The sequence below is a fragment of the Lycorma delicatula genome, chromosome 6 (assembly GCF_047948215.1).
Source record: "Lycorma delicatula isolate Av1 chromosome 6, ASM4794821v1, whole genome shotgun sequence".
NCBI lineage: Eukaryota > Metazoa > Arthropoda > Insecta > Hemiptera > Fulgoridae > Lycorma > Lycorma delicatula.
The window spans coordinates 563,244-577,500 of NC_134460.1; the positions used below are offsets into that span (position 1 = coordinate 563,244).

General features: G+C 27.6%; 1 protein-coding gene and 1 long non-coding RNA gene across 11 annotated transcripts in view; one reads left to right on the forward strand and one right to left on the reverse strand.

Annotated features, from left to right (window-relative positions):
• LOC142326621 (uncharacterized) overlaps positions 1-14,257 on the forward strand; it is a 74,617-nt gene that overhangs the window by 21,158 nt on the left and 39,202 nt on the right. For 7 of the 9 annotated variants that reach the window (XR_012756809.1, XR_012756810.1, XR_012756811.1 and 4 more), the window contains exon 3: positions 372-570. Coding sequence is in view for 4 of the 9 variants with exons in the window: in XM_075369212.1 (XP_075225327.1) it covers positions 530-570 (41 nt within the window). In the remaining 5 variants the exon portion in view is untranslated. Of the gene's footprint in view, positions 1-371; positions 648-10,731; positions 10,902-14,257 lie in introns of those variants that run through there. The other 2 variants (XR_012756812.1, XM_075369216.1) reach the window with 2 other exon arrangements.
• The window catches only part of LOC142326622 (uncharacterized), a 32,314-nt gene that overhangs the window by 16,951 nt on the left and 1,106 nt on the right, over positions 1-14,257 (reverse strand). The window contains exon 2 of one of the 2 annotated variants that reach the window (XR_012756815.1): positions 11,790-11,877. The exons of the other annotated variant lie outside the window; for it this stretch is intronic. This is a non-coding gene — a long non-coding RNA (uncharacterized LOC142326622). The remainder of the gene's footprint in view (positions 1-11,789; positions 11,878-14,257) is intronic. 2 annotated transcript variants of the gene reach the window in all.

Genomic DNA, 14,257 nt, shown 5'->3' on the forward strand with positions numbered 1-14,257 from the left:
TTGAGACTTTGGTTGCACACAGTTCAAGTTACAGGTTCATATTGCAATTGTAAGCAAGCAAGTTCATATGGTCATGCTTGGTGATTCAGAAATTTCCAAAAAGTTTACATAAACAAGCCTAGCTTTGTTCGTTTATAGCCAATACAATGTCAGAATCCTAAAATTGCACCTGGTACTCTTTTTATCATAACTAGTAGTCACGATTTTAAAGTATTTTTGATCATAATTATTTGTAGTATTTTGCATTTTTTTTGTAACATATTCAATATTCATTTTCTATAACTATACATTTGCATAAATTTACTTGAATTATATGACATTTTTTAGCTGGGTATGTAAAATAATTTGTTGTTTTTTCCATGGTAATGTAGGAGAAACATCAGCATGGTCATCACAGCAATGTCTTTTCCCAGAGAAATTGTATCCAAAAGTCACAAGAGATCTTAATACTCCAGTTGCTTTAGAAATATTGATGACTACTTGCTGAAAATGTCATAACTGTTCTTCAGCTTTATACGATGAAGAAATTATGGCTGGCTGGGTCCCAGAGAATTCAAATTTAAATACAAAGTTAGTTTTTTAATGAATTTGTTTTTTATATTTTTATTTTTAGTTGTAATTGTAGTATTTATATTATTTGAATTTTACTACAGTCATGTTAATTTTTTTATACAATTATATATGCTACCTTTCCTGCAGAACTGTTTAACTTTTAAAGTCCATAAATGTAGAAAACTAGTTGACTTCCATTTTGATATTAATGGTAAAAATTCAAGCGTCAAATGTACATTTGATGGTTGGATTTTTTATAACCTAACCACTGAGGAATTCTGCATAACTTCAGTTACTGAATATGCAAACATATTCATTTTAATGTTTATAATTTTCCTAGTACTTGTCAGTTACCTGGAAGTCACGCTGTTTCTTGTTATATATTGTGGTTTTATCTGCATTATTATTTATTATTATTGATAATATAATCTTGGAAAATTAATATTTCATTAGAAATAATTGTTTTCCATTTAATTGCAATAACGTGATTTTGAATTGTTACCTGAAAACTTGTATTTTCTTGCTTTTGGTATTATTTGGTTTTGCTATATGTTGTCAGTAAGACGTGAAAGTTTGGGATTTACCAGCCACTGAGGAAGATACTATTCATTTTTGTATAATGCTGATTAGAAAGGAGTCAAAAGTATTTTATTATTTTGTGATTCAGAAAAGAGTTACAACTCTCATTATCGAGAGCTTTACCTACTACCATTAAGAAAAAAAAAAAAGAAGTGCAACACTAGTCTGCAAGTAAAGAATTATGTAAAAAATTATTTTACTCAGAGTAAAATTTTAAGATACTAAACCCATGTTGATAATATTGTCACACACCCTTGATCATTTCTAACAAACGAAAATGAGGAACTCCTGAATGAAATTACTCAAACACATAGTCAAAGTGAATTGCTAATGTAATGGAACCATAGAATTAGTATAAAAATGTGACTGTGACCAGAAAAAACAAAAAAGAAAAAGATTTTTTATGCCTCCTATTTATGGAGGGGTTTGAATTATTATCAGAAAATATCGTACTTACTTAAAGAGACATTAAATTATATGAAAGCGTTTATCTAATCTGAGTAAAATTTTCAGATACACGATTCATAAGGTCCATATCTCCCTGTTTAAACAATTGCGTCCAAAATAAATTGGTATCAGTGTCTCATATAAAGAAAAAATAATTTAAATTTTTATCTAAATCAGTTAATCCAGTCTGGAGATAAGGAAAAAACAGATTATGTAATTATCCTTATTAACCTTAATGATTTTGGAATGCTTTAGTACTAAAACTGTATATTTAAGTTAGAGAAGGTCCATGAAATCTTTGTAGCTGCAAAAACCCTGACATGCAAAATTAGACCTGCTTAACATACTTTTTTTTAATATATATTGTGTAGCTGTACAGTATAACTACATCCTGTAAATAAGTACATATATATATATATATATATATATATATATATGTAATTATTTATTTTAGGTATATAGTTATATTATACAGTTAAAAGAAATTTAAACCAACAAAACACAGTAAATAGATAAGTTAATATGGTAAGTTTAACTTAACTATCATTAAATATATATACAAGTTAAACTTACCATATTAACTTATCTATTTACTGTGTTTTGTTGGTTTAAATTTCTTTTCATATTAAATTTAATTAGCACAGTTAGTCAGTATGTTAATGAATTATTTGAACTTTCAAAAAATTATGAGTATATATATATAAAATTATTTAATTGAAAAACAATTACAGTTTTTTGGCAAGGCTTACAAGTAATTATCTCCTAAACCTGCCATCAACATTGCAGGAGAGTCAAATGATGAAATTATCACATTTGAACCTCCGAGACTCTATTTAATATTTATTTATATTGATGGCATAATTAGATGGGAAATTGACCCTAGTATTAAAATGACCAGTTGACATCCTATGAACACTTTTCTTTAATTGCACCATAGAACTAGAATATATATATATACAGCATTATGTAAGATGAAACAAATATAATAGGCATAATTTAGTAAATTAATTTCAGTTTTGTTTTTGTAATTAAGTTAAAATGCAGTTGGCTTTTATCATAAAACATTTGGATCGTTTCACGTTTTAGAAAACATAAGCTTTTGTTAGAAAAGTTACTAATTGATTATCTCCTTCGTACTGCTTATGAAATGTGTGTTCAGGTTAACCCAATATTAAAAAATCTGATAAATACAGAAAAAATTATTTCTTTTTTCACACCACACCTTAGTCTACTTTTTTTTGAAAAGTTTGAAATGATTGCCTGTCAAATATGGTAATAACAGTATTATGTAGTCAATGTTGGCAATATTGAAATGAAAAATTATTCAAATCTTTCATTTCAGTATAGTAATTTTTTGTTTAAAAAAATTTCACTTATTCAAAAAAATTCAAGTAATTCATAAAAAAACATGCAAATGTGCTATCAGAAGAATCTCTTCTACAAAGTAAAATAAAATGTTATAAGTAGTATATTTGGTAAAATAAGCAAATAAAAAATTAATAAGTCTTTATTACGATTGGAGTATAAAAAAACACTATAGATCATGTCACTATAAGATAAATTATAAATATAAACAAATTATGAAATAAAAAATAGATATATATTAAGTTCATTTTAATTATTTAAATATAATTACATAAAATAATGTTAAGATAAATATATTAAGTATTAAAAAACATTACTACAAAATCATTCAGAAGCCGCTATTGAAAATTATTTTGATCATATATTAATTACATATGTACACGTTGGACGAGCTACAAATAAATCTTTTTTTTTCAATTAGTATTATTTAAATAAACTCTGTGTAAAAATATTCAGGAATTGTGTGAGATAATGATTAAGTAGGAACTGAGATTGCTTGGTATGTACTTTGATAATTAGTGTCTGAAACCTAACACAACAGAGAAAAGCTGCTTCCATTTAAGTTATAAAAATGCCAGAGAGTTGCTAAAAGTCTTATTTGTGGGGAAAGAACTGCGACACAAAACAAATCGAAAGTACCTCAGCATGATGCATGACAAAATCCTGACCTACAAGCAGCATACTTCCTTGCCGCGCTGTCTCAATATTTTTACACCCTAAAAATTTCATAATTAGAAAAAAAATAACTAGATATTAATATGTTCAATTCAAATTAATACATTATTTAAGATAAGTAGATATGAATATTTGTTTTAGTAATGCGTGATGATAAAAGTTCCTAGCCGCGCTGTCTGGCCGGCGCCTGGTAACTTGCTAACGAAACGTTTTCGGACCTATGTTTATATGAACTTTTTATTTTTAGCCTCTAGAATGAGTTGTCAAAGTATTGCCTTATCCTCCTGAATCACGCTGTATATTGAGTTTGATTACGAATATAAACTTAAAAATTAGATGATATAAATAAATAAGTGAAAATCTCGTTATAAGCTCCTTTGTGTATGGTTGGCTGTTATAGTAACACGTACATTCATAGCTTAAGTGAAAAGTTATTCTCTTTAATATTTTATGTAATTATAAGTTTGTCAAGACATAATAAATTATAAAAATAAAAAAAATAAAACAGTTTAATATTAGACAACATGTAACGGATGGTCTGTTGTTAAAAAAAAAAAAAACTGATCGTGAATGAAACAGTTTGCGGACCAAATTTTACATGGAGTAATTTTTGATGACGCTTTGTTGTTTATAAGTAGAGGTTGTTGATGTATGTCGATGACGTCATTGCCGTGGCAATGACGTCAGAAAAACATGACTGTACAAAAAAACGTTACAAATCTAACCAGTCTTGCACTTATTGGCGGGAAATTGTCGGTAGAGTATTACTCAATACTACAGTGCCTCCACTTGTTAATGTATCCAGTTTACTTTTTAATGAGATATTATGATTAAAGAAAGTTTTATTTTTTCGTTAATATTATTACAATTTCTGAAATAAAAATTTGCAATTGCCTTATTCTTTGTTTGTACTATTCAAATTATTTATCAGGTTAAAAATGTTAGACTCGAGATTAAATTCATTTATTTTTACAAAATAAATTAATAAATTTAATAATAATAAATTAATTAATTTACAGTAATTATCTCTTAATAATGTATCCAAATAGTTCTAAATAGTAGCAGCAAAACAATATAAAAAAAATCAAATAAAACGAAACAAGTTAAATATTTGGTTATACTTTGGGTTATTTGACCATTAATTAACCAGAGAAGTAAAATACGTCCATCGTATATCAAATTTAACAGTACGTGATAAAAAGCAAATTGTATTTCTGTGTAAAAAGAAAGTTTTTAAACATGTAATTTTACATGTTTTAAGTCTGGTAACGAGAGTGAAGCATACTAGCAAGAAAAAAATTCGTATCGGTATCGTTATTAAAAATATACTGATTACTGAGGCTGCTGGGTTCAACTCCCAGATAATTTACCATTTGTTCACCGATATCAGTTCGTGTCGTTAATTATTTATAAATCAATATATACTTAGGAATAACACAAAAAAGCAACTAATTTTTGCTTGGAAAGGAAGCAAGATATAACATTTTAATAAATTTGTATGACTATATTTTTCAAATTTATCGGCTTTGGTAGTAGTTTTTATTTAAATTATATATATATAAAGGAGCGGAGCTACCAATAAAATTTTAACGAAGTTTATACAAAAAAATTTAGAACATTCTATCAGTTTTTATTTTTGTAATTGAAAAGGTTTTGCTATAACAAATTTGAATGAGAAAAAAATAAATTTATACAGAGTAATACATTTCAATATATATAATTAAAATTGTGCGCGCGTGTGTGATTATACAAATAAATAAATAATTTAATTAATATATTATTTATAAAGAGATAATAACGTTTACTTAAACTGAAAATTACTTCAAAATTATGTAAGACACCCGTTCGCTTCAGTTAACGTACAGACATTCTTATAGGGAGTTGTATTCATACAACAGTTCTAACATTTACTGATTAGCATCAGTAAATGGCAACATAGCGTCTGTCATAGCTGACAGACGCTATGTTGCCATTTAAACTTGATTTTTTCCCGCCTTGCCAGTGTACTCGCAACAGTTGGGTATCAGATAAATCGCTGCGTTGCATTTGTCTTATATCTTATTCAATTCATTTTCATAGAATAAATATTCCAACAAGCTAACCCCAGTAAGGAAATGAATAAAAAAAATTTTTTATTACTTATGGTAAAATTTTTATAATTTTTTTTCTTAATTTAATAACGAATCATTATATTATCATTTTACTATTTTTTATAAAAAAATAAATATAAAAAAAATAAATAAATTTCCAACAATATTCAAAGTTGATGTTATATTTTCCATTTGCAATACGGTTGTACTACTTATTTGATATTTGTCGTTTATGTAGTATAGTATTAAAAACTTAAAAAATCATACTTAACTTTATAAGTTTTTACTTCCTTGTACGAAGTAAAGGAAGTATTGTGATCGCGAAAAATTTCGCTTTTCAGATTTCAACCAAAATATTCATTTTGACCATCCCTGAATCCATTTGACAGTTTCGGCGTGACCTCTGTACTTATGTATGTATCTCGCATTACTTAAAAACTATTAACCGTAGTATGTTGAAATTTTGGATTTAGGACTGTTGTAACATCTAGTTGTGCACTCCTCCTTTTTATTGCAATCGACTGAACCAAAAGTGTCCAAAAAAAGCCCACTATTTCTTAACTGCAGTAATAAGCCCTGATTGAGAGCTTTTCAACGATATATCATAAATGGTACTTATTTTCATTGGTTCCAGAGTTATAGCCAAGTAAAAGTTTAATGAAATATTTGGATTTTACAAGGAGAAGGCACATCGGTTTGAATCAGACTTCATCTCCTTTTTTTAACTTCTTTTATTTAAATATCTTGATTTATTAATTTATTAAACTCTCATTGTAAAAAAAACTTTTACTATGAATAATAATTCAGTAATAACCAAAAAGAAAAAAAATATCATGAATTTTTATGAAATAAAATTACATACTTTTTCATTTAAAAAAAAAAAAACGTGTAAATATAATTTAATTTATTAACCTGTAATTGTAAAAAAATTACAATAAATAATAATTCAATAATATGATGAAAAAAAAATCAAAAAATTATTTATTAAAGAATTAGAAGATCGTATTTCACTTTCAAATGAAATAAGTTTATACCAAATGAAGCAAAAAATGTGTATATGTAATTTAATAGGCATACAAGGAAGTCATGTGGTGTCCCACATCAATTTTTTTTTTTTTAATTATGACAGTGAGGTAGATAAATATTTTCGTACGTAAAAAATTAACGGGATTCGGATCCAGAACCTTTTGGATATAAATCAATTTTGTGATACATTTAATCTGTAAAGTAAAATGAAGTGTACATTGTTTTGTCAACCAGAACGGTAGTAATAAAAAAAAAAAAAAAAAAAAAAAAAAAAACAAGAAAATTGTATCCTGTTACCATTCTAATACGTATTATGTGTTGACTGTTAATTGATTTAATTTCTAATGCAGTAAATTTTTTGTAAAAAAATACTCTTCCCGTACATTTTTTGGTTCAATGAAATCAAAAGAATGAATTCGTGATGTACAAAAAATTTCAAGTTTTAAGTCTGTTGCGTAATTAAAGAATAATGGAGGGCGCGCGCGCTCACACACACACACACACAATGTTTTATTAACTTACTCGTATGTATTGTTAAACCAGTCAGAGTGACGTTGCATCTGAATTAACGTTCTTTTTGTATAGTAAAGAATTCTGGGTTCGATTTCCGGTTACGTTATCTTACATTATTATCAAAATTCATAACATGAAAAATTAAAAATCATAACCTAAATAAAATTGGGTGAATAGTAACTGACGTTTGTCGGCCTCCGTGGCGCGAGTGATAGTGTCTTAGCCTTTTGTCCGGAGGTCCCGGGTTCGAATCCCGGTTAGGCATGGCATTTTTTACACGCTACAAAATTATCATTTCATCTCATCTTGTGAAGCAAATACATAACGGATGGCCCGAGGAAAGGAACAAATATATATATACTTTGTATGTTGTTAATACGATTAAAATAAATTAAAAAAAAAAAAAGAAATGGTTATAAATATTCGTTTTATTTATTGAGAGATAGTTTTACAAATTATACTGCGCTATCGTAGACAAAACTGCTCGCCGACGCGCTGTCTACTACTCCAGTTGCTATGAGACGTACAACTGTTTCAAGGTTAAACTACACAACTGCCGTCTCGAACGCGCGGCTGCATAAAGCACGTTTAACAATAATAATAATTTACAAATGTTTAATACTGTCTAAAGTAAAGCCATTTGGTTTATTTCTTTTTCACACCCTCCGAGATTTTTATTCTACTTTTAATTTTTTTATTTTATATTTTAAATACACGTATTGGTGTCGAAGCCGATAATATCAAACCTCATATCTCCAGTATATAAGTTTTTTTTTGTTTTTTTAATGGTTTTATAAATAAATTTAAATGTATGGAGACCAAATTGATTCTAAACTAAGTATTTTATAAATATTAAAAATGCGATTGTGTTTTGAAATGTGATTATGTTATGAGAGTCCAACCCAGGATCTTCAACTTAAGCTTTTTTTAATAATGATATCGGATATATATTACTAACTGAACTCAACCGGAAATCAAACACAAGACCGTTCAGCATATCTCACGATTTTTTTTAAATATTGTTTTTTAACATTAATGCGTAGTATTTTTAATAAAACTGTTCTGAAGGAAGATCAAGTCTATTCTTTAACGTTACTTAATATTTATTTTTACATTTAGTATGTGATTTTGTGCTGAAACCTAGAATCGAAATCGCGACTTTCAACTTGTCAGTCTTTTTTTAATAGGTAATATCAAAATAAGTATTTTTAAAACCAAGAATCGAACCCGCTTACTTCCAATTACACCAATCATTTTTCTTTCCTTTTTTAGGTTTTTTAATTAACTTAATTATAGACAAAACCTACATTAGAAAAATTGAACTCTGTGAGAATCAAATTGAGTCTAAATTTACGTACTTATTTTTTTTTTTTATAAGGATTATGCGTGCAATTTATAATAGAATCTTCAATTTATGGTTATTTTTTTAATGCGTAAAACTGATACAGATATTACACATATGGAGTGTTGTCCAAGCTGTAACCGAAGCCTAAAGATTAAATATAAAATTAATACAAAAAATTTAATCTTCTTTAAAAATAATTCCTAAATTCTTTTTTGAACAGAGAAAAGTTAAGAAGTTTAACGATAATAACTGAAAAATATATAACACTTCAACTCGACGAGTACAAAACCTGGCTTACTCGCAGAAATGAATTTACTATTTTAATTCAATAATTTATTATATTAGGTTGGAGGTTGTGTGTGGAAGTATGGTATTGACATTTTCAAGTGAATTAAAATTTCAAGCCTGACCGGTATACGAAACCGGGATCTTTCGGATGAAAGGGAAGATATTACTACTCCACCTCGGCGATTGGCGAGGTGATACGAGTTGATACGTGCTGAAGTATTAATTACATTAACTTATAAACTTAAAAGAATTGTAATAAAAAGAACAAAGATAGAAGATAAAAAGTATAAACTTCTATAGGATGAGATTTTTAGTGAAGATCTAACAAAATAATTAAATAATTTTTTTTTTAATAAACAGTAACAGTACAAGGTGAAAAGATAAAGATGCTACGATTTGCTGACGATATAGTAATTCTAGCCGAGAGTAAAAAGGATTTAGAAGAAACAATGAACGGCATAGATGAAGTCCTACGCAAGAACTATCGCATGAAAATAAACAAGAACAAAACAAAAGTAATGAAATGTAGTAGAAATAACAAAGATGGACCGCTGAATGTGAAAATAGGAGGAGAAAAGATTATGGAGGTAGAAGAATTTTGTTATTTGGGAAGTAGAATTACTAAAGATGGACGAAGCAGGCGCGATATAAAATGCCGAATAGCACAAGCTAAACGAGCCTTCAGTAAGAAATATAATTTGTTTTTATCAAAAATTAATTTAAATGTCAGTAAAAGATTTTTGAAAGTATATGCTTGGAGCGTCGCTTTATATGGAAGTGAAACTTGGACGATCAGAGTATTTGAGAAGAAAAGATTAGAAGCTTTTGAAATGCGGTGCTATAGGAGAATGTTAAAAATCAGACGGGTGGATAAAGTGACATATGAAGAGGTATTGCGGCAAATAGATGAAGAAAGAAGCGTTTGGAAAAATATAGTTCAAAAATATAGGCCACATACTAAGGCATCCTGGAATAGTCGCTTTAATATTGGAAGGACAGGTAGAAGGGAAAAATTATGTAGGCAGGCCACGTTTGGAGTATGTAAAACAAATTGTTGGGGATGTAGGATGTAGAGGGTATACTGAAATGAAACGACTAGCACTAGTTAGGGAATTTTGGAGTGCTGCATCAAACCAGTCAAATGATGAAGACAAAAAAAAATTCAAAAGAAAATATAGATTTCTCTTTTAATACAGTTTCTAAAATACATTTCCTGTTTCAGTAATAATAATTATTAAAGTATTCAATACATAAAACAGTAAAATTAAGATAGTTCCTGTGAGATGTTCATTGTACTAAGAAATTTGTACTTATTTTCAGTAGGCCACTAATGGTAGCGAAGCGCAATAAAGAACAAATACATATAAATTATATTTACTATTTATACAAATAATGTATCTAGATTTAATATAAAAATTAGGCATTCCTATAAAATTATTTAAAACATTAAAGTCATTTTATAAATTTTACCTTTATAAAATTATTTTAGTTCATTTATAAAACTGATGAATTAATTTTATAAAAAATTTCGCGATATTGATGTATCAACATCAAAGAAAAAAAAATTTGTAAACTGGAAGATTATTAAATAACTAGAATAGATTTTAAATTTAAAAATATCAATAAAACACGAGATTTCATCTAAAAAAAGTGCATCATATAAATTGTAGCGAGGTACTTTTAAAAATCATGTTGAAATTTTAATTTAGTTTTCATTAAACTATAAATGAAAAAAAAGAAATGTTTAATTTTAAACCGATATATTAAAAAAAAAAAGTTGTATACAATAAATTAAATCAAATGTTCATAAATTTAAAATAATGTCCTAAACTGTGTGGATTTCCTTTCTAGAAAATTCTTCAGTTACCATACAAACGATATGCATAATAGTAACCGATTTTGATCAGACTGAGAAATGTCTCTTAATTGGCACGACATTAGAAGTTTTACAAACAACTTTATTACTTTTCTTTGTTTTTGACTGATCGACGATATTAAGAGTTTATTCGCTATATTTTATGTTCTCTAAGACGGAAAAGATATTATTATTTCATCAATTAATATAATGAAAATTGGTAAATATAAAATTAATTTGGTTATAAATTATTTTCTTTTTTTTTTTTAATTTAAATTAAATACCTTAGAATAAATAATTCATAAAATCATTTTATTAAAACATTTGCAGTGAAGAAATTAGAAAAATTCAAATTAGCTTAGTATGGTTTTAGCAGTCAACTACTGATTTCCGTTGAAACAGGAAGTTAAATCCGTGCGTAAATATTTACTTGATTTACTGATAATCTATTTTTATTGTAATCGTACAGTTTTTAGGTAAGATAATATTTAAGTTTATTATTTTATTTATTAATATTATTTAACTACTTATGTTTCGTAAAAATCATGTTTGTAACTTTCACGCAGGATAACAATAAATTTTAATCTATTGTAAGTTTAATATTGGATAAATTTATATTCTCTGAGAAAATAAAAATATAAATTACAACTGTAAGTAAAAGTTTTTAAGGTGGATTATCTACGTATTGCAGTTTAATTATCATATAATTAAAACACTCAGGCAATTTAATAACCTAATAAAACGATTACGAAAGTTCTTGTTATAACAGACACCTTTTTATTTTAAGATAATTAAATCATTACGTTAGTTAGAAGTTTGTGTGTGGGAATATGGGTTGGAAATTTGTAGTTTGTAAAATAAATACTATGCCTAAATGATTTTCGATCATGGATCTTCTAGGTGAAAGGCTGAGTTTTTACTACTCTACCATAAATATCAGCGAAGCGATAATCCTACTTAAAAAAAAAAAACGATTAGAAGTGTAGATTATGTTTGTTTAAAATAATGATCAGTTAAAAATACGTAAAAGTAAACAATTTAATTAAACGCTTACCGTATTGTAAATGCGATGAGTTTTACCAAACATTAGTATGATTATTTAAAAATAATATTATTTCTGAATTGCTCTTGATTAAACTGAACTAAAATAGCAAATGTTATTTTTAAATACAACTATTTAGTAGAAAATAATATTTTCCCTTACAATAAAACCACAATTGTTATTTGTGCTTGAAATATAAAAAATAATTTATATGTATACGTGTACTAGGGGTAAACTAACTTTTAAAATAATATAAAACAAGTGTTGATTTATTTCTTCATCGCAAAGCTGAACAATTGCTACTGTAAAACAGTTAAAAAGATTAAACGTGTGTCCAGTTTAGTCACGTCTTTCTATACCCCGCTTATTCTTTTCTCATTTTACTCCCTCGCTCCTTTCAGTATGTTTTTTTTTTTTTTTTTTATTATAAGCTATAGTGTGTGTATCTTATTTCATGTAGCACGTACTCATTTTTGTCCTTGAAAATTGACTAAACAGCATTTTTTGTTTTAAATATTACCATCAAAACAACACAGAGTTTAACTTTATTCTTGACCATATCATCAGACATGTTTTTTATGTACTTATAAAAATAGAATTACCAACTATACTACCAGCCTTTCTTTTTTTGTTTTTATCTTTATATTTTATCTTTTTGTTTTTTGTTTTATATATATATATATATATATATATGTGTGTGTGTGTGTGTGTGTGTGTGTGTGTGTGTGTGTGTGTGTGTGTGTGTGTGTGTGTGTGTGTGTGTGTGTGTGTGTGTGTGTGAGGGATAAAAATATATATATATACACACACACACACACACACACAGAGAGAGAGAGAGAGAGAGAGAGAGAGAGAGAGAGAGAGAGAGAGAGATAGCGCAAAAGATAAGACTTTGCTTTAAAGGAGACACAGAAGCGACTAATGGTTATAAATAACTGGTAATCTATTCGATAGTTTACAATAGAAAATGAATATAATTTTATGCTACCGTTTTTTTTTTGTCTTCAGTCATTTGACTGGTTTGATGCAGCTCTCCAAGATTCCCTATCTAGTGCTATTCGTTTCATTTCAGTATACCCTCTACATCCTACATCCCTAACAATTTGTTTTACATATTCCAAACGTTGCCTTCAATCGACAAAACCATTTGTCGATCAACGCTCTCGCCTTTTAATTATGAGCAATGAAATTTTGAAAAACGGAAAAATCGCGATAGAAATAAAACGAGTTAAAATTCCCCCGTAGTAACTTTTTTATTACGTTTTAGCTTCAGAATTACATCCAGTGACAAACATTATTCGCTAACTAATTAATTAGATTCGCCTAATTAAGGCCATATTTTATTTAGGCACATTTGTGAACGATTAAAAAATAACATTTGAATAACATTAAAATCTGGAGTTAAGCTTCCCTCATCACCCCTAACATATGGAAAAAACATCAATCGGTAGGTAAAGATTTTCAAATAAAAATACAAATTCGTTTAACTATCAGAAGAATAAAATACATATACATACACAAACATGCGCGGGCGCACGCAAACTCACACAAAAATACAAACAAAAATCAACAATAATTTGATGTTTATAAAGGATTAGGACACACACACAGAGAGAGAAAGAAAGAAAGAATGAAAAAGAGAGAGTGTGAGAGAGAGTGACCGAGCGAGAGAGGGGTTTTAAACAAATTATTCAATACTACTTTTTAAAATATAATACAAAAACGTAATACTTTACATTCTATATTAACTATATAATTAAAAAACGAAACATAGGTGACCACTTAAAAATTAAATATATACGTATTTTAATTAAAATCCTTATGTTTTAATAATTATGTATTAGATAGAACAAATAAAATATGTAAAAAAAATAGGATGTAGAGGGTATACTGAAATGAAACGACTAGCACTAGATAGGGAATCTTGGAGAGCTGCATCAAACCAGTCAAATGACTGAAGACAAAAAAAAAACAACTTTTTGTTAGATTAATAAAAAATAAATCTCTCTTTGTGTGTGTGTGTGTGTGCGCGCGCGCGCGCGCGCGTAAAGTAGTAATCGGCTACGATAGATAAATTTAGAAATAATGAAATCATATCATTACGTCCTTATGTACCACTCGTTAATCTTTTCTATAATCTATAATAATTTGTAGTTCAGCTGTTTTTCTTTAAAATAATTAGCTATTGAAGAAGTTACAATCTAATTGTGGAAAATTCTTCACATACTAATCTGGAATCGAACCTTTGGTATGTTATGTAGCAAGGAAGTACGCTTTCTGTGACACGGTCGCGGCGACATTACATTTTTATTGTTAATTATAATATTCGATTTTTTAAATTTCTGCTTTAAATTAAAATAAAACAATGTTCAGTAAAAAAGAAAAATTATAAAAGCACGCACGCGAATGTACTTTTATATATGTGTGCAATAATCACGTTTACGTGCGTGGTTATAATTAATCGAATATTAGGTAAAATT